Raw genomic sequence first — 18,826 nt, 5'->3', positions numbered from 1 at the left:
CACCTTTGTACTTATCAATATAATTTTGGGCATTTGGAGTCCCTGGAGATTTTAATCTGTTTCTCTAGAAATGCCATTGGGATCTTATTTTTTGTACTGGGGATTGAACTCAGGGTCTTTGGCTTGCTAAGCAAGTATTCTACAACCTAAACTGCTCCCCCTAGTGCTTTTAGTTTGTTTTTCAGATAGGATCCTGCACTTTGCCTAGGCTTGCCTCATATCTCAATCCTCCTACCTCCACCTCCTGAGTTGGTAGTGTTACAGGAGTTTGCTAGCTGAGATACGGGACTCTTGAGGCAATTAGCAGGAAGCAACGTTTATTGTGCCAGCACAGACTCAGCAGACTTGTGTCCAAAGGCTGAGCCCTGAGAACAAAGGGGTCTCACCTTATATACCCTTGCAAGCAGGTTACAGAAGCAAAAAGCAAGATTTAATCCATATATGGTTATATTTAATTTTATTGGCTACTTTACCCTAGTGCTATGTGACTTTCCCCTCCCTTGTGCTATGTGACCTTCCTCATGTTCATATTTCTCAGGTTTTATCTCTCTGCTATGTCATCCCTTACCTCCCTGATACTTTCTCAGTACTCAGGCCTAGTCTGTTTCCTTCTGATTCTCCTCCCTGCTGCACTAGAATTATAGGTGTGTGCCACCACACACCTTGTAGGTGTGTTTTTGGGATGGGGTCTTGCTAACTTGTATTCTGGCTGCCCTCAAACTATGATCCTCCTGTCTTCACCTCCTGAGTAGCTGAGATTACAGGTTTGATCCACTGCATCTGGCACCATTGGGGTTGTTTTAGGGTTTCTCAAACTATTTTCAGGGCCAACTTCAAACCATGATCCTCCTGATCTCTGCCTCCTGTGTAGCTGGGATTACAGGCATGAGCCACCAGCACCCAGCCTGTCCCAGTAGCCAGGAGACATAGATCAGTAGGATCACAGTTCAAAGCCAATCCAGGTGAAGAGTTTGGTGAAACCCTATCTTGAAAATAACCAACACAAAAGTCACTGTCAGAGTGACTCATGTGGTAGAGCCACCTGTCTACCAAGCATGAGGCCCTGAGTTCAAAACCACAGCATGGAAAAAAAGAAAAGAAAAGAAACAATCCTTCCAGAACCATTTCCTGGCTCCCCTCTCCTCCTTCTTGGCTTCCAAAGAGAAAAGTGGAAGAGGGAGACAGCAAGAAGGTACAGCCTGTGTCCCACTCAGACTCTTGAGAAGGTGGCACTAGGAAGTCTGATGTAGCCCTTTGTGGCACCCGAGGTTGGGTTACTTAGCCCTGTCTCCCTCTTTCCCTCCAATGACCTCACCTAACACAGATACGATGACTTACCCCCACAAAAGAACCACTTACTCCATTGCCAAGATGAGAGGCTCTGGGCTAGGGATGTAGCTCAGTGATTAAGTGTTTGCCTAGCACACACAAGGCCCTGATTGCCAGTAGCACAAAAGGTAGACTTAAAAAAAAAAAAAAAAAAGGGACTAGCAGAGTGGCTCAAGTGGTCAAGTGCCTGCTTAGCAAGTATGAGTCCCTAAGTTCAAATCTCAGTGCTGCAGGAAAAAAACAAAAAACAGCTACTTTTAAGCTGGGCACCAGTGGCTCACACCTGTAATCCTAGCTACTCAAGAAACAGAGATCAGGAATAGTTTGAGACCCTATCTTGAAAAAACCCTTCACATAAAAGGGCTGGTGGAGTGACTCAAGGTGTAGGCCTTGAGTTCAAACCCCAGTACTGCAAAAAAAAAAAAAAAAAAGATGGAGAGGTTCCCAAAAGCTCATTTGGGTTCTAGGGACACTGCCTTCCTTGAGTTCCACAAAATTCCATCTTGAAATTCTGCATTCATGCACTGAACTATGAAGTTGATCACCAGGAAAGAAATCAAAGAGTGATCAATGTTTACAGGACAGTCAGGAAGGCAACACTGGTATGTCCAGGCCAGGCTGGCACCTCACGCTCCATTCTGTCTGAGCCTGTTGTGCCCATCAGTAGAAGGTGCTGCCAGCTCCTGTCAACCCCAGCTACTGGACTGGGGGGTCTCCTAGGACCGGGAGCTCCTAGGAGAGCTCCCTAGGAGCTCTCTACAAATCCTGATAGACTCAGGGCTGTCACTGTTTGTGACACTAGCAGCTAAGTGAGCAGCTGTGTGTGAGGACAGTCGGTCCCTCTGTCCTGATGAGCAGCAGGGCCTGATTGGACCCCAGTGGGGTGTGCTGTCCACTGCTGAGGGTGATGTGACCACTCTGAGTTCTCAGTGGTGGCTTCTGAGGCTGCACTCAGGCAGGCTTTCAGGGTCAACACAGCCCAAGGCTGCTGAAGACACTCTTGCCCTGCTGTCCCTGTGTCTCTCAGCACTGATAATTGCCTACTGTGTGCTGGGGCAGCGTGTGGACAGGACCTGTGCCTCCCTGCACTGTCTGCTCCTCTACCAGTGTCCTCCACTACAAATGCGGTTTGGGCAGTTTACCAATCATAAAATTGCCCAATTGTCCTTTTCAGAGGGTTTTATTAATTGCAAGGTGTACATAGCGATTTTGTATTAGTAAAAGTAAATCCTGCTTAAAAGTAAGAAGGTACCTTCTAAAAGATATTCACAGCCTGGTACCTGTGGCTCATGCCTGTAATCTTAGCTGCCTGGGAGCTCAGATAGGGAGGATCCAGGTTTGAGTCCAGCCTGAGCAAATAGTTCTCAAGATTCCCATCTCCAAAATAATCAGAGCAGCAATGTGCCACTGGCTCATGCCTGTAACCTCCAGCTACTCAGGAGGCAGAGATCAGGAGGATCACACTTCAAAGCCAGCCCTGGGCAAAAAGTTTGAGAGGCCCTATCTCAAAAGTACCCAACACAAAGAAGGGCTGGCCTCGAATTGAGAGTCTTCTGATCTCAGCCTCTCAAGAAGGCAGGCATGAGCCACTGGTACCAGGTTATGAATATTCTTTTTAATGTCACATCAAATACTAAATTGCAGCTTCTGAGAGAATCTTAAACTTTACAAATAAACTTTCTTGTCTTCCATCATGTTAAAATCCACTGGTATGTCTGGCACTCTGAGTGCATATTTTTATTCATGCCTGGTTATTCATTCGAACTCAGGGCCTCACCCATGCTAGGCAAGTGCTCTATCACTGAGCTACACCTCAGTCTTTATGCACAATTTTGGAGGATCATATATTATGCATTTGGAAAATATTGGTCCATTGATTTTTGAGATCTTCCACACGTTTCATTACACACTCTCAAAGAAACCGTAGTAATTAATCTCATCAGGAAAATCTTTAGGTATTGGGAAGCTGTCAAGGTCACAGTGGTGGACACAGCTTTGTCCAAACCTTTACTCCATTTTATCATTGGCAACAAATGCTGTCATTGCTTCCCTTGCCCTGACAGACACACTGTGTTCATTTTCAAGAAAATGTCTGCCAAACACCCAAGACTGAATCACTATAGTTTGTTCCTGATCATTTTAGTAAGAATGTGACTTCAATAGAGGGACTAGTTGATCTGGTATCCAAGTCATACCTATGCTTTCTTTTGCACAACTATCCTGAACACTTATGCACACTTCCCAATTGTCACACGGAATGCTAAATACCCATATTCAAGGATGGAGATTTAACGATATTAATAATTTGTATTGCTTCAACCAAGACAACACTGATTTTTTTCTGCTTTAAGTGCATTTTTTTAGATGACAATCTTAACATTTTACTGTATTTTACCTTCACTTTGCTAAACAAAAGCCTTTAATAGGCACAAAATACTGCAGCAAAATATTTACTTCCTGATAAACTTTTTTAATAACATTGAAATAAAATGGTTTCATTTTGCATTAAACTACATACCATGGACTTCCACCACATAAAAGGATTAAAAGTAAGCATTGAGATATTTGCAAACTCTCTTTTAATTCCTACAGGTCTCTTCTCCTCCTGGATGTGGGTGCTCCAAGTTCACCTACCAAATGCACAGCAACGGAGGAAAGACCTTTTCAACAAACATAAAGTTCCCCATGCCCTAGACAACCCCAGACACTTTTCATGAAACTTGATAAAGCAACCAGAAGTTTAACTTTCTTCTGACAAGTCTTTTTTTTGTGTGTGTGGTACTGGATTTGAACTCAGGGCCTTCTCCTTGAGCCACTCCACCAGCCCTTTTTGTGATGGGTTTTTTTACAGATAGGGTCACGAAAACTATTTGCCTGGGGTTGTCTTGGAACTTCGATCCTCCTGAGTAACCAGGATTACAAGTGTGAGCCACTGGCACCCGTCTGCTGACAAGTCTTTAGGGTCTTGTCTACACTAACATCCATTCTTTGCCTCTAAAAATTCATACTTCCAAAATGAATAAAATAAAAACTTTAAAAGGGAATTTTCCTGGACAATTAATAGTCATGCAAACATGTCTTATGCAAACATAAAACTTTGTGCTAGCCAGGCGCCAGTGGCTCACACCTGTAATCCTAGATATTGAGGAGGCAGAGATAGGTGGATCACAGTTCCAAGCCAGCCTGGGCAAACAGTTCGAGAGACCCAATCTCAAAAAATCCTTCACAAAAATAGGGCTGGTGGAGTGTTGAAGGCCATGAGTTCAAGCCCTAGTACTGCAAACAAACAAACAAACAAAAAAAACTCAGGACCCTGAAATCTTCCTATGACAGGGGGGTAGGGGTACTCAGGATCCAGAGTCTTGCTCTTTGTCAGAACCCAGGAAAGTTGATTAGGTGCAGGCAGAGATGACTGCTAAAGTTCCTTATATATTTTGGATTGTTAGCCCCTTATTAGAAGTATGCTTTGCAAATTATCTCTTTACTAGGTTGATTTGATTGCTTCCTTTGTTGTATAGAAGATTTTAGTTTGTTTTAATCCTATTTGTCTATTTTTGCTTTTGTTGCCTGAACTTTTGGTATCAAATTCAGCTCATTGCCCAGGTCAATGTTCTCCTGTTTTCTTAGTTTCAAATCTTATATTTATGCCTTTAATCCATTGCGTGTGATTCATGTCTAAGGGTTGAGATGAGGGTCCAGGTACATTCCTCTGCTTTTGGATAGTTTTCCAACACCATTTATTAAAGAGACCATCCTTTCTCCATTGCATGCTCCTGGCATCTTTGCTGAAAATCAACTCACTGTAATTGCATGATTTACTACTTGCCTCTCTATTCTGTTTCATCAGTCTGTGTGTCTGTTTTTTATGCCAAATATATGTGTATGTATAAATGTATACATACACACATATAGATATATATTTATAATTTGTGTGTGTGTGGTGCTGGTGCTGGGGAGGGAACCCAGGGTCTCACATATGCTAGGCAAGTGATTTTCCACTGAGCTACATCTCCAGCCCTACAGTATATTTTGAAGTCAGTTATTATGATTCCTCCAGCTTTGTTTCTTTCGCTTAAGATTACTTGGCTATTTGGGGTCTTTTTTGTAGTTTCATACAAATTTTAGAATTTTCTATTTCTGTGAAAAATGTCATTGTAATTTTGGTAGGGATTGAAATGAATCTGTAGATCTGTAAATCAGTATGGACATTTTAACCATATTAATTCTTTCAATCCATGAGCATAGGATAGCATTCCATGTATTTGTGACTTCAATTTCTTTCATCAATATTCTATTTTTTCAGTGTAGAGAACTCTTACCTTCTTGGTTAAATTTGTTCCTCACTATTTTTGTAGCTATTGTGAATGAGATATTCCTTTTTCTTTTTCAGATACTTTGCTGCTAGTATATAGAAACACAGATTTTTTTTTTTTTTGGCAATACTGGGGTTTGAACTCAGAGCCTACACCTTGAGCCACTCTACCAGCCTTTTTTGTGAAGGGTTTTTTCGAAATAGGGTCTCATGGAACTATTTGCCGGGGCTGGCTCAGAACCACAGTCCTCCTGATCTCTGCCTCCTGAGTAGCTAGGATTATAGGCATGAGCCCCTGGCGCTCAGCACTAAGACTTTTTTGATCAAAGTTCTTAGTATAAGCCACTTAACTTGTGGTAATTTGTCACATTAGCCTTAGGAAATTCACACAGTTTGGGTGTTTTTTGTTTTGTTTTGTTTAGACATTCTTGCTTTGTAGCCCAGGTTGGCTTTCAACTCTCGATCCTCCTGCCTCAGCCTCCTGAATGCTGGAATTGCAGGTATGTGACACCACACTTTGGTGTCTTACAGTAAACAGCAACACATGACTGTTGGGGTCATGTCAGAAGGACACGGGAGCCATCCAGGAAGCTACTAGGGATGGAAAAAGAATGCAAGGAGCTGAGCACATCAGCTGAACTGTAATTGGTATGCTCTAACACGAGCACAAACAAGTGTATCACCTTGGAAAGATGCTGAGGAAGCAATTCTTTTGCACATTGGTAAATCAAGGGAAAGCATTTACCACCTCGCCTATGCAAAGAGCACCATGAACATGGTGAGAAAATTCCTCTGGTGAAGTGTTCCAACATATAAATGAAGGTTTGGGCACTGTGTGCCTCCTGGTGACATCTCACACTGTCTGAGAGCACTCTGACCATAATGAATCTGGCTAAGCCTCAAGTCTCTATTTTCAGTTAGCAGGAAATAGAAAAATATTAATAGATACAGTGGAGATGCAATTGGCAAAGCCCAACAAAAGGAAATTTCAAAAATCTACTTTCTTCAGAGACGACTTCTAGAGGGCAGAAGGGAGGACTTTGGACTAAAAGAAACGTCACGGGGCTATAGTGTCACAGTGGGGATGCACAGATGGATAAAAAGCCACATATAAGGAAGTGATGGTGACTGTGAGTCCAAAAGGAGCTGTACCTCTGGCCCACAGAGGGAGCTAGGGAGTCTGTCCATGGTGCTCACAGGTTGTCTTACCTTGTTTTTTGCAGATGTGCTCCTTTTGCTGCCAGGGTTTTTCTTGCTTTGCTAAAGGAGATGGAGCCCAGAGGACTTAGTGACTATTTCTAGAATTACAGATGAGTTGGGATGACTCGTTCCCAGGCTCTGAGATGGAAGCCAGGATGTGCATAAGGTTAATAGTGGCAGTACTCCTGTGCTGGGGCCACACCTTCTGCCACAATATGCTTGCACTCCAGTGAATAGTCAGATACAAGAGCTGGGCTCTGGTGGCTCACACCTGTAATCCTAGCCACTCAGGAGGGAGAGATCAGGAGGATCACAGTTCAACACCAGCCCAGGCAAATAGTTCATGAGACCCAGCTAGAAAAACTTCACAAAAACAGGGCTGGTGGAATGGCTCAAGGTGAAGGCCCTGAGCTCAAGCCCCAGTACTGCCAAAAAAAAAAAAAAAAAGTCAAATACACAAGCTCTTTCAAGGTCTTTATTGCTACCTAGTGTGAGTGACCACAAGGGGTAGTGACTGTGGCCTGGTGAAGGGGTCCCCAGCGAGCCTGGGGCGGGCTGTCATTGCACCTGACAGTAGCCAGGTTTCAGGGCTGGTTCAGCAGTTGGCTGGGGTTTGGAAGTGGGTGAGAGGGTGAGGTTTGGGAGCGTTGGCAGGCTGGTCACCAGCTTAGAACACCGGGGCAGTACTTGTCAATCAGCCCTTGGTAGTAAGGCCGCAGCTTGTCCACATCCGGCAGGTCAGGGCACTTGGTGTAGAGGTCAAACTTGCTGCAATAGGGAAGCACAGTGAGCCTCATGAGGGATGCCCCAGTCCTATTCCCCCTTGGCCTCCCCATGGGGAAGTCCGCACTTGAATTCTTGCACCCAAGGAAGCATGTCCAGGTCTCTCTGGCTGCAGAGCTGTCGGTAGTCACCACCCGTGTGCCAGGGGTAGAAGGAGTGGAACCGGATCATGTAGAAAGCCTGCACAGGCCACATCCCACATGCTCAGGTTCGCCAGGCCAGCTGAACTGGGCTGAGCTGGGCTCTGGGCCAGCGCCTCCCTCCACCTACCTCTGAGGGCAGGGAGAACTTATTGAACTTCATCATCCGGTACAAATACTCTGCAGGAGAGGAGGCATCACTGCCAGGCACCCAGAGGGGCAGCCCTCACCACCTTCAGCACACCATCCCCCTGCCCGCATCCTGCTGGCCTCACCATCATGGCCCCAGGACATGAGGACGTTCTCAAGCCCACAGTGGAGCTGGTACATGCCAAGTTCTGTGCTGTAGTGACCAAGACATGAGCATGAGAGGAACCAGGGTGTCTGGGGAGGGAGGAGGACCAATTGGGACAGGGAGGTACCTGTATCGAGGGTCCTGGAGGTCAGGATTGTCCTGGAAAGTGGAGTCACAGAACACCACAGAGGCCTGGGGCTTGCAGCCGACAGGGAAGGTGTCTCCAACGACTGCCCACTAGGAAGGGATAGGGTGGGGGGGTATTGAACTGGCCTGCCCCCATTTATGATCATCTAAGCCCAGAACTGAGGCTGCCTCCACTCACCCCACAAACCTAACCCTTACCTGGGGCTCCCCCCATAGAGCCAGGACCTTTCCCAGGTCATGCAGGAGCCCGACGAGGTGAAACCAATCTGAAGAAGAGAGATAGATGGGCATTGGAATTGCGTGGGCTAAGGCAGGTGAGCAGGCTCTGGGCTGCGTTTGAGAAACCCAGGACCTGCTCCTCTGGGTGAAGCCTGTGGGGCAGGGCAAGCTCCTGCTCTTCCCTTCCAGGGCAAATGCAGCACCGCCCCCACCACAGCAAGGGGACGCACCCTTGTCTGGGTGGACTTTCCGGATGCCTTCTGCTGTCTGGAAGGCATGGAAAGAATTGGGGAAGTTCACATCCGGGTCTGACTCGTCCACCAGGTCATCCAGCATGTCCACGGCCTCCATGACTGTCATTTTCTTGTAGGAGAAACCTCCAAACTGGGTGTGCTGGGTGGAACGGGGGTCAGGGGTTGTAGAAACATGACCTGACCCACCCTGTGTGCAGAGTGTGGCTACCATTTGGTGGGCACTCTGGGCCAAAGCAGGGGGACCCCTCCACCTTCAGAACTTGTAGGAGGAGCAGAAAACACATACCATTCTATTGACAAAGTCCACCGTCTGGTGTGTGTGCATGAGCTTGTAGGTAGCGAAAACACGGTCCAGGAGGGGGCCTGACTGCAAACCAGATAGTCAGTGGAGGCTGTGCTCCAGGCCAGCCCTACACAGCAGGGGCTACTACCTCCCCTCCCCCAGGCCAGGCCCCACAAGATATGAGCCAGGGCTTTCCAAAGGACTCCCCCCACCCTGCCGGAGCTGTGGGAAGGGGCCGAAGCTGTTCTTCCCAGATCCAGTGGGGCTGTGCAGGGTGAGAGAGGCAGGGCAGGGAACTGCTCACAGTGTAGTTTCGGAAGCTGCTCTTGTCTTTCGCCACCTCTGGATTCACGTCAGGTCGGTAGACCAGGGAAGGGTCTGGGCCCTGGTCGGAATGGGAATTTGACCCATTTTACCATCATGCCAGGTCCACAAGGAAGCAAGGACATCCCTGGGGACTGGAGACTAAGTCTTGGATCTGCTCAAGGCAGGTGGTGGACAACTGAGTACTGAGTACAGCCTCACCCCATGGGCATGTCAGCTTAGCCTGCACCGGCCTTGCCAAGACTGAGGAGTTCTCCCTCCTGGGTCCTTATCTGCCAGTGCTGGCCAGATGCCTGCTTCCAGGGGATGCTGGGTGAGAGCCAGTAGCACTCCCACTTGACACCTTCACAGGTGGAAGCTGCTTTTAGGAGTAGGCCTGACTCCACATGAGGGACTGCTCACCCCTGCCCCAGCTGGACCACAACAAGAAGGAGGGAGCCCTGTAGTCTGGAAGAGCAGAAACAAGCTGTAATGCTGCTGCCTCTTCCTAAAGGGAACAGCTGGCCACCAGGTGAGGAGGTCAGTGGAGCTACTCCCATATGGGTCTGGGGTACTTACCATAACCACCTTCATCCTGACAGGGAACGGTGCACAAGTGGCAGAGCTTGCAGATGGGTAGGAGTCACATGAACCAGGTGCCCTATATATGCTCACGGGTTACATAAGCGACCGGACACTACCTAGCCCCTTGGCCTTGACCCTCGGTAATGAGTGACCATCCACCCTCCTCCTGGCCTACAGCAAGTTAATGTGTCAGCACAGCACAGGAGCAGCCCCCCCATGGCCCAGTGTTCCCTGTCCCAAAATAACTGACCTGCTGTGACGCCCAGGCATTGCTCTGCAGCCCAGTCTCTGCCCTCTGGCTTTAAAGAGCTCCATCCTACAGCTGGTCCCTCCTGACAGGCGTGCAGACCCTAGACCCCAACCTAAAGCACATGATCCCCTGCATTTTATCTCAGGAGGCAACAACAACTTGTCCGGCACCTATGGATTATAGGTGGGCAGAGGCTTATTAAAGAAAAAAATTATTCTAGGGCTGGGGGTATAACTCAGTGCTAGCATGTTTGACCCCCTAGAGAGAGAGAAATTCTGACACTTGTTAAAATGGTAAGGAAAATTTTATTCAAGACTATCACAAAAGGTGAATGAGACCAAATACAACCCAGACAGCTAGGGATTCACAAGCCAATGAACAGAGTCAGGGTCAGTGGGTGGGAAGTTGTTGGAGGGCTTTTGCTGAGGTGACTTTGCTGGATTCTTGCTGGAAGCAGTCAGGTGATCAGATATCGGGGTGGGAGAGAGATTTCTCCATAATCTGATTTAGAGTTTTGTTTTGTTTTGTTTCAGTGATGGGGATTGAACCCAGGGCCTACTAGATGCTAGGCAAGTGCTCTGTTACTGAGCTACATCTTAAACTCTAAGGTCCAAGGACAGGGCCAAGGTCAGAAGAGGCCTCAGGGCAACCTGTTTGAAGTCTGATCAAGGATGGTGTTGGACTCTTAGGGGAGGAGCAGCAAGAGCCGGCAGCACAGACTGAGAGTCAAAGCACATGCTCATCCATTAGACCCTGAAGTTGCAGCAAGGACCAAGCGGACAGAAACACCTGCCTGGGAAGCAGCACTCTTGGAGTCATCAGAGCAGTGAAGAGGACAGAGTGATATGGGCTGAAGGATTGGGACTATGAGGTCTGGGTAAGAAGCCTATAGAGTTGATCCTACATTCAATGGGATCCCCACATAGCTGAGCTGAGAAAAACAGTCGGAGAGACACCAGCAACCCCCTCACAACTTAGAATGTCCAACTGCAAGCTGGATGCAACTCATACCTGTAATTCTAGCTTTTTGGGAGGCAGATACTGGAGGATCGTGGTTCAGGGCTAGCCCAGGCAAAAAGCAAGACTCCATCTCAATCAATACGCAGAGCATGGAGGGGAATGCCTAACATCCCAGCAATGGCAGAAAGTGTAAGTAGGAGGATCTTGGTCCAGGCCAGTTGGGGCATAAACTCTAGACAAAAACAAGTAAAGCAAAGGGGGCATGGTTCACACGATAGAAGGGCTGCTTAGCAAGCACAAGGCTCTGAGTTCAAAGCCCAATACTACCAAAAAAATTAAAATAAAAAAACAAAATGGGAAATGGTAACCTGCTACATCCTTTGCTCCTCTACCTTTGAGATTTGTTTCCCTCTGTCTCTTCTCACTGAAATGTCTGCCCCAAGAGGGCAGGGCTGAACTTTCCAATGTGTCCTGTATGCTGTATGCTCAGCACCCACTGGAGGACTCCATGGCACTAGAAGGAGGCCACAGCCATTGCCCAAAAAGCAGGTGGAACAGGCCTCAAATCAGAGCAAGTGCCTGTATCTGGGCAGGTTTTCCAAGAGGGTCCAACAGGCTGGAAGGTGGAGCTGGGGGTGGGTGGGGAGAGTGATGCCACCACTGGACCTCCACATGGGGGCACTGAATGGCAATGAAGCATGGCTAAGTGCAGTGTGGGGCTGGCATCGCACCAGACCCAAAAGGCTATAGGTTGTGACCAGCGACACTTCACAGAAAAGCCCTGAGGCTTGGTGGCCTTGGCTGAAGCCACTTGCAGGTAGGATTCTGGGGACCTGCAGTTAGTCCAGGGGTTCAGGCAGGAAGGACAAAGGATGTCAGTGAGGAGAGGGGAAGAGGAAGATGCTCCTGGAAAATGAAACGTCTTGTGCTGAGGGACAGACCACATGAAGGCCCAGGAGGGGTGCCAGGCTGGACATGGCCCAGCCTGGGAGGGTCCTGCAGAGCTGAGTGGGGAGGACTGAGCTCCTGCCTCTCCCAGCTTGGTTTAGACTCCTACCTTCACTCTCAGGACCCACCCTTCAGTGGCCACAGGCACATGACCCAGGGGCCCCTCCAGTCTCTCTCAGCTACAGTGGGGTGACACTCCAGCCCACTTCTCCCATGGGCTCAGGGTCTTGGTGCTCCCAGCTTCTTGCCTTGGTAAGCCCCTTGTCTCCAGACCTAGCCTAGACCACAGGTTCCTCCAGGAAGGTCTGACTCTCCTCCTTACTGTGCTCCACAGCACACTGACCACCTCCTAGTCCTCTGCTCCCACAAGGCAGGGACCAGCCTGAACTGTCCCCACAGAGCTCAGTGGAGGGAAGGTGAGTTATTACCTAAACTAGGTGACCCCTGAGCTGAAAGGGCAAGCACAAGGATAGAAGCCCAGAGAGGCACTTCTAGGACCCTCCTACCTGGGGACTAGGCAGCCTGAGGGTCAGGCCTGCTGGTGCCCCTGAAGTGACCAGGTTACATTCCTGACCCCTGTGTGTCTGCCTCTAGAGCTGGAACAGTGAAGTCAATCACCAGTGTGGTAGAGAGGGTGAATTAGCGAACACTGAAAATGAACTATTTTCGATACTTTAATTCCATGGGAGCGCTTGCTAAGAAACAAACAACCCTTCTGAACCCTGTGTTCTGCCAGCCAGGAGGTTTGGGTGACATAACATGTCCAAAGGCCCCATCTGGGGCAGACATGTACCAAGACTCTGCTCCCTGGCTGTGGCTCTCCTCTTTATTGTCAAGCGAAGCTGGTATTCCCTAACCAGGCCCTTGGCCAAATCAGAGAAATAAGCTTGTAAATCTCCTTGCTGGGCGTCCCCAAAGGGTGGGAAGCTATACTGCCAATAGTGCCCTGCCTTGTTTAGATGTTCCCAGCCACCTTTAGATGGGGTTGGGTCTTCTTTTCCTTTTTTAGGGGGGATTCCCCCCTTTTTGGGGGGTAGATGGTGGTAGGGAGTTTTTGTTTGTTTGGCTTTTGTAGTACTGGGGTTTGAACTCAGGACCTCTCGAGGGATACGCAGGTGCTCTACCACTTGAGCTACATGTCCAGCCCTTCCCCCTCACCCTTTTTTTTGAGACAGGTTCTCACTATGTAGGCCTGTCGCCCAGGTTGGCTTGGAATTTGTTGTGTAGCCCAATTTTGCCTCAGCCTTCTGAAGATGATTAAGTTGTGTGCCATCACATCTGGCTTGGGGGTGGGTCTTAATTGACTTACTTGGGCTGGGGACTTTGCCCTCACCCCAGCCCTACTCTGCCCTGGGAATAAGAAGGAGTTTCTAATGTTCTGCCCCAGAATGACCCAGTAGTGGTCCCTGAATCCCTGTGCCCTTTCTCTGGTTGCCCACAAGGGAATCCAGTGGGGACTCCATCACTACCGTTGCCTGGGCTCCAGGGTTGGCAATGGGACCCCTGGAAGTCTCTTCCCTCACCTCAACCCCTGGGGACCACAGCATCACAGTCCACCCTGCTGCCCCTCCTGTCTCAGGGCACAGGTAGGAAAAGACCATGGACCCCAGATAAAGGACATATACATAGAAGGGCAAACCATGCAGGAGAGCAGCAAAAGTCTGGGCCCACAGCCCAGCTTATAAAGTCCCCAGTTGGGGGGGGGCACTTGGGGCCACTTCAACCTCTTTTCTGCTTGCTCAGAGGTGGCCCTTTGTGTTCAGGACCCTGGCTTCTGTTCCTGCCTCCTAGTGCAGACCTCTCCCTTCTAAAGTTCTTTTTGGCATCTGATGTTGCCAGCTACCTCTGCCCAGCACCTGTTGCCTGAGTGTGCTTAGTTCTCAGGTGCACAGGCTCCTGGGTGCTCAGATGCTGCATGTAGACCGAGTGGGTCTACGTGATATGGGTTTATGTGTCCAGAGCTGTGCGGATATTGTTGCTGTAGGACCTGCTTCCTACAGGAGCTCTGGGGGATTGGGCTAGGGTAGGGGGACTCAGCTGCAGCTCTGGGATCAGGGTATCGCACTCCGGCTGGGATGGGAAGGGCAGGGGTATGGCCAGGACCCACATCAACCATAGCTGTGGGGGCTACTGGGGTCCACAGGAGCTGAGTCCTGCCGACCAGCTGGCCTTACAAGCTGCCACAGGCGGTGGCTGAGGTTCTGCACCTGGCAGGTGCCCAGCACACAGCCCACCCGTAGGAGCTGGGCTTGGGGCCTTCGGGGACCCAAGTGTCTCTGGGGGCCCAAGTGTCGCCGGGGACCTGATTGTCGTGAGCCACCACCCTGAAGAGGCCGACCCATAGTGGGGGCCAGGTGGGACCTCCCCTGTGGCTGAAGGGTCTGGTGATGCTTCCAAAACACAGGTCGGTGTGCAGGGGACTGCAGGCCACCGGAAGTCCGGGCTGGGGGCTGCCTGCAGAAGGGAAGGGAGAATATAAATCCAATGGTTCAGCATTTCAGAGACCCTCAAACTCACCCACTTTTCTCTCTACACAGGCCTGGGGCCACTGGCAGGGGAAGCCCATAGCTTCCCTAAAAACCTGGCACAGGTCCAGGGGAAGCCCACAGCCCTCACCCACACACAGTCTGGGGCAGCCAGGGGAAGCCCACCATGGCTTCTGAGCTCAGCCCTGGCAGCTTGGCCATCTCAGTAGCTCAGATCACATGTCCCATTAATGGCACCTCCCTGGGCAAAGGGTAATGGGGCACCCCAGGCTTTGTGGGCCACTACTCTTAGGATTCAGAAAGCCCTCTCTCAGCACTTCCCTTAGGATGGTCAGAGGCCAGCAGACCTGGGGATGCCTTCAGCCTCCCTTCCTCCAATAGACCCTTCTGCTTGAGGGGGTGCTCTGCCAGTGTGTGTTGGGGGGAAGAGCGGGAACTACCCCAGGTAGGAGAAAGCAAAGAAAGAGAGACCTCCTGCCCTGATCAGGCAACGCTAAAGGTGGGAGACTGGCCCTTGATTTGGAAGATAAGCCCTAGCAAGGTGGGACTCCCAATGGGGAGGGGTGGTGACCATACTTATTGGGCTGGTCCAAGCCCAGCACTTACCTGGGGCGTGCGGGTCGCAAGCCCACGCCCAGGCCGCCAGACAGGACGCCCGGGAGCTGCAGGTAAAGGAGGCTGATGCAACCCAGGGTGACCGTGACCGTCAGAAGCTGGGCCATGGCGGGCGGAGCTGCAGAGGGAGGGGGCGGTGAACAGGCAGATAGGGGGCAGCCTTGGCCCCTCCATCCGCACACAGGGGAGTCTTTTGCTGTCCTGGGACGCCGGGCGTGGGCGTGGGCAGGTTGGGTACCTGTGTCCGTCGGGGCGCGGGTCTTAGCAGAGCGATCAGGCGGGGCTGGGGTCTGTTGGCGGACCCTAGAACACCGAGAGGAACGAGCTGAGTGGGTAAGGAGTCTCCTCTGTCAGTTCGCTGTCTGGGGTCCTGCCTGGGATCAAACCCCGACCCTAGCGGCACCTCTAGCGCTAAGTAGACTTTCCAGCTGGAGGCGGGACGGGATGCGGAGACCGGACAGGGCGGGGCGCCCTCCCAGAGGGGGGCCCCTCCGTCCCCGCCCTCTCCCCGCAGGTGGGCTGCACAGCCCCGCCCTCCTGCTCCGACACCTGCCAGGTCTGCTGGGCATGTGGGTTCAGGAAAGGGGCGGCATGACCAGAGTCACCTTGTGTTCCCTGTCCCTGCTGGGAACCCTGGAGCTACCATCCTCACTCTGGGGGCCTTCTGGTGGGTGACACTGTCCCAGAGCCTGGTTGAAGCTGGACCTTCCAGGCTGAAGGGTGGGTGCTGGGTTGGGGGGCGCGCAGTCAGACCCTGAGGGTGCCCACCACTCCAGCCACCTCTTAATGTGACTGAGGAACGCGCCCGAGCCACCGGGGTCTGTAGTAGAGAATGGCAGGAGATTCCAGCAGGTCATTTTCCCATACTCTTCTTGATCCCTTAGTGGCTTATTACTATAGCTCTTATTACCAAAGTATCATAGGGTTTTTGTAAAAAATTTAAATAAGTAAAAAGTAAGACACCCTTCTCCTGAACAGTGCCACCCACTGTGGGTCCCTTTCCCACTTCTTGGTGGGAGCCCCATTCCTGACTCTCATGTGTACATGGTGTATTTGTTGTATGTACTGACACATTTATGTAATATATGTAAAAAATTATATGCAGTTATTCAGAGACTCCCACTCTGATGAGCTGCCTACTCCAATTGTAGGTACTGTGTGATTTACTTAATAAGTCCTTTCTTAATATGAAATTAGGTGATGTGCAGTCTTTCCATGAACAAGAACCCTGCTGTTGTGATCTCATACATGTACCAAATTATTCGTCACAAGTTTGCACCAATCTACTGTCCACCCATAATGGATATGGTGTTACTGGTTCTTTACTCCTTTGTCAGCCTGAGAGAACCTTCGCATCTCCTCATCCCCCCACTAAGAGATCACCTGGTCACTCTCTCTTCAGTGCCATCTCCCCAAAGCCCATGGGGAGGATAGGGGAATGTCCTTTCAACCTCAGACTTCATCCTGGCTGCTTATTCTGTCCCTGTCCCATCCCTCCCAATGGATTAGAGGCCCCCAGTCCCTTGCACAAGATACCATACAGTACTTGTATACAGCTGTCCATATTCCCTTCAAGGGGATACATAAGCATCTTTTTCATACCCTTAGTTGGAAAAGCTGCTTCTGGGAGTGATGGGCCATAGAAACAGGTGAAAAGTAGACAAGGTGTTGCTAGGGGAGCCAGGACTAGGCTGGTTGGTGCTGGTGACATAGGAGAACACTTTAGAAAGTGTGTTTAGGGCCCAAAGGGTGGCAGCTGCATAAAGGTAAGTATAGTTCGAGTGTTACAAGGTGGGGAGAGTGAAGTTTGATCCTGATGGTAAGGATTCTAAAGAGAGGGAGAGACTGAGTGTGGTGGGTACACTGAGGGAGCAGTGGAAGGTGGACAGGAGAGAAGGAGGGGCAGGTGTGGACAGACAGACTTGGGGCCTGGTGATGGGCCATAAGTCTCCTATTTAATGAATATGTTTCTTCTAGGAAAGAGGGGCAGCTACTATCTCTGAGACCCAAGAGGTAGGCTTAGAGAATGGAGGAAAGTGCTGACCAGACATCAGCTGGCTGTGCAGTGTGTAGGAGGTAGTGTTCATTCATCCCAGGCTGTAGCCATGATGTCACTGTGGGTCTCTCTGCTTTATGGGGTGGGATGGGAGTTGTCCATCCATCCCAGGCTGAGACCACTTGGCCCTGGGTGGTGGGTACAGGCCTGGAGGATATGGATGGTCAGGATTGTACGTGGCTGGGTTTTTCCAGATGGGGACAGTGAAAAAAAAAAAAACAAAACTCAGAGAGTCAGGAGACTTCAGGCATTGGCAAGATGACAAGCCATGGGAGGTATGTAGGTATGTGTGGCTAGCAGCAGGGAGCGGGAGGGGGTGTACGGGCAAAGGACAGATGGAGGTTGCCAAGGGGCTGTGGGCTGAGGAGAATGGCTTTCTGGAGGAGGCCTGAACCTGCTGGGTGGGTAGGAGGCTCTGGGGAGATCACACATCCTTAAGAAGGGGACGAGGCTGGGCCAGCAACAGGAGCCCCTGAGGGTAGCCTGGGTAGAGCAGTGGCCAAGGGTTCTTGGTGAAGGACACCGGCCCTGTTGGAAGGGCATGGAGGGAATGCGGTGCAGGGCCCTCACAGTCTCCTGGAGGAGAACCAACCCTGGGCTCAGGCACCAGACCATACTTGTCAGCCCCTACACATACTCAATGGTGTGGAAAGGACCTTCAGTGATTTGATAGAAGGCAACTCAAGCTAGCTCAGGCAGAAAGGAGGATTTCTCAGCCCATGCAACTAGACAGTGACAGAGGAGGGCAGTTGCTATAGTTGTGCTTCAGGGGCAAGGAGGGTGCCTGGGGTCTATATTTTCCCCCCTACCCCCTGTTTTTCTTTGGCAGTACTGGGGCTTGAGCTCAGGGCCTCATGCTTGCGAGGCAGGCACTCTGCCACTTGAGCCACTCTGCCAGCCCAACTCCCCCTTTTTTGGGGGGGAGAGTCTTGCCTATGTTGCACAGGCTAGCCTGGAGCTCACAATGTAGTCCAGGCTGGCCTCCAACCCACAATCCTCCTGCCTCAGCCTCCAGAATGCTGAGATTACAGGCATGTACCACCACAAAGGGCTTCTCTCTCACTCTGGTCTGAGTTTGGTTTCATTCATCCTTTGGCTCCTGCAGGTGGAGGTGGAGGGAACTGGGATGCCAGTAGTCAGCTCCCGGTCAGTTCCTGCTGCCAAACTCATGTACTAACAAGCCCAGCCCTGCCTCTTGGCCTCCGGAGTTGCATCAAGGACCCTTCTAGCATGTTCTGTCCTTGGCTCATGTGTCTCCCTTGCCCATCCCGGCAGGGATGGCCTTCTGGGAAGGTGCCCCACATTCTCAGAACACCTGCTCTTTACAGCGAGACATGCAGCGCAGGGATGGGGGCGTGTTGGATGTCTCACCCCACTATAACGTGCCTCCCAGGCGGGCCGAACCGTCCTCTGACTGGGAGCCCGAAAACAGGGCTGGGCACTCTCCCTCTTCCTCATGGAAGGCTGGCAGCTCTTGGGACGATGGCCCTGCCCCCTCCCTTCTCGGTCCTTCAGTTTGGAAGTCCGAGTGGGCAGAGTCTGGGACTCTCCTATTTGCTTCAGTCCAACAGCACGGGAGCCTGGGGGCCCCACCCCAAACTCCAAGACTGGGATCTCCCACTGGTCTGAGCCTAGACCTTTTTGCCCAGGGGCGAGCTTCC

General features: G+C 50.6%; 2 protein-coding genes across 7 annotated transcripts; both read right to left on the bottom strand.

The window, feature by feature from the left end:
- Positions 1–7,302: 7,302 nt before the first annotated feature.
- Miox (myo-inositol oxygenase) lies at positions 7,303–9,996 on the bottom strand. Of its 5 annotated transcripts, XM_074084770.1 has the most exons (11): positions 9,845–9,874; positions 9,689–9,733; positions 9,267–9,347; positions 8,966–9,046; positions 8,656–8,818; positions 8,405–8,472; positions 8,187–8,296; positions 8,040–8,107; positions 7,895–7,944; positions 7,692–7,804; positions 7,303–7,609 (listed from the first exon to the last, which is right to left on the bottom strand). In XM_074084770.1, the coding sequence occupies exons 1-11, from the start codon at positions 9,857–9,859 to the stop codon at positions 7,501–7,503; spliced, it is 903 nt and encodes a 300-aa protein (XP_073940871.1). In that variant the 5' UTR covers positions 9,860–9,874; the 3' UTR covers positions 7,303–7,500. The 5 variants fall into 5 exon arrangements, with proteins under 5 accessions (XP_073940871.1, XP_020036520.1, XP_020036529.1 ...); XM_020180931.2 differs by lacking the exon at positions 9,689–9,733 and having other exon boundaries at positions 9,845–9,996; XM_020180940.2 differs by lacking the exon at positions 9,689–9,733 and having other exon boundaries at positions 8,966–9,042; positions 9,845–9,894.
- A 403-nt stretch (positions 9,997–10,399) lies between these two features.
- On the bottom strand, positions 10,400–15,601 carry Adm2 (adrenomedullin 2). Of its 2 annotated transcripts, XM_074084769.1 has the most exons (3): positions 15,348–15,598; positions 15,101–15,227; positions 10,400–14,462 (listed from the first exon to the last, which is right to left on the bottom strand). In XM_074084769.1, exons 2-3 carry the CDS (start codon positions 15,214–15,216, stop codon positions 14,117–14,119), a joined length of 462 nt encoding a protein of 153 aa, XP_073940870.1. In that variant the 5' UTR covers positions 15,217–15,227; positions 15,348–15,598; the 3' UTR covers positions 10,400–14,116. The 2 variants fall into 2 exon arrangements, with proteins under 2 accessions (XP_073940870.1, XP_020036543.1); XM_020180954.2 differs by having other exon boundaries at positions 15,101–15,601.
- Positions 15,602–18,826: the final 3,225 nt, after the last annotated feature.

Source organism: Castor canadensis, chromosome 8 (genome assembly GCF_047511655.1).
Source record: "Castor canadensis chromosome 8, mCasCan1.hap1v2, whole genome shotgun sequence".
NCBI lineage: Eukaryota > Metazoa > Chordata > Mammalia > Rodentia > Castoridae > Castor > Castor canadensis.
The sequence above is the reverse complement of the archived record's forward strand: the minus strand, read 5'-3'. Positions and strand labels throughout refer to the sequence as shown.

What these genes read in the sequence shown, in the direction of transcription:
- Miox (XM_074084770.1), bottom strand. An exon ending in CATGTCCTGGGGCCATGATG is followed by an intron (nt 7,945 to 8,039) that starts GTGAGGCCAGCA and finishes CCTCTCCTGCAG; the next exon opens with AGTATTTGTACCGGATGATG. An exon ending in AGTTCTCCCTGCCCTCAGAG is followed by an intron (nt 7,805 to 7,894) that starts GTAGGTGGAGGG and finishes TGGCCTGTGCAG; the next exon opens with GCTTTCTACATGATCCGGTT.
- Adm2 (XM_020180954.2), bottom strand. Translation starts at nt 15,216, where the DNA reads ATGGCCCAGCTTCTGACGGTCACGGTCACCCTGGGTTGCATCAGCCTC. An exon ending in TTGCGACCCGCACGCCCCAG is followed by an intron (nt 14,463 to 15,100) that starts GTAAGTGCTGGG and finishes TCCCTTCTGCAG; the next exon opens with GCAGCCCCCAGCCCGGACTT.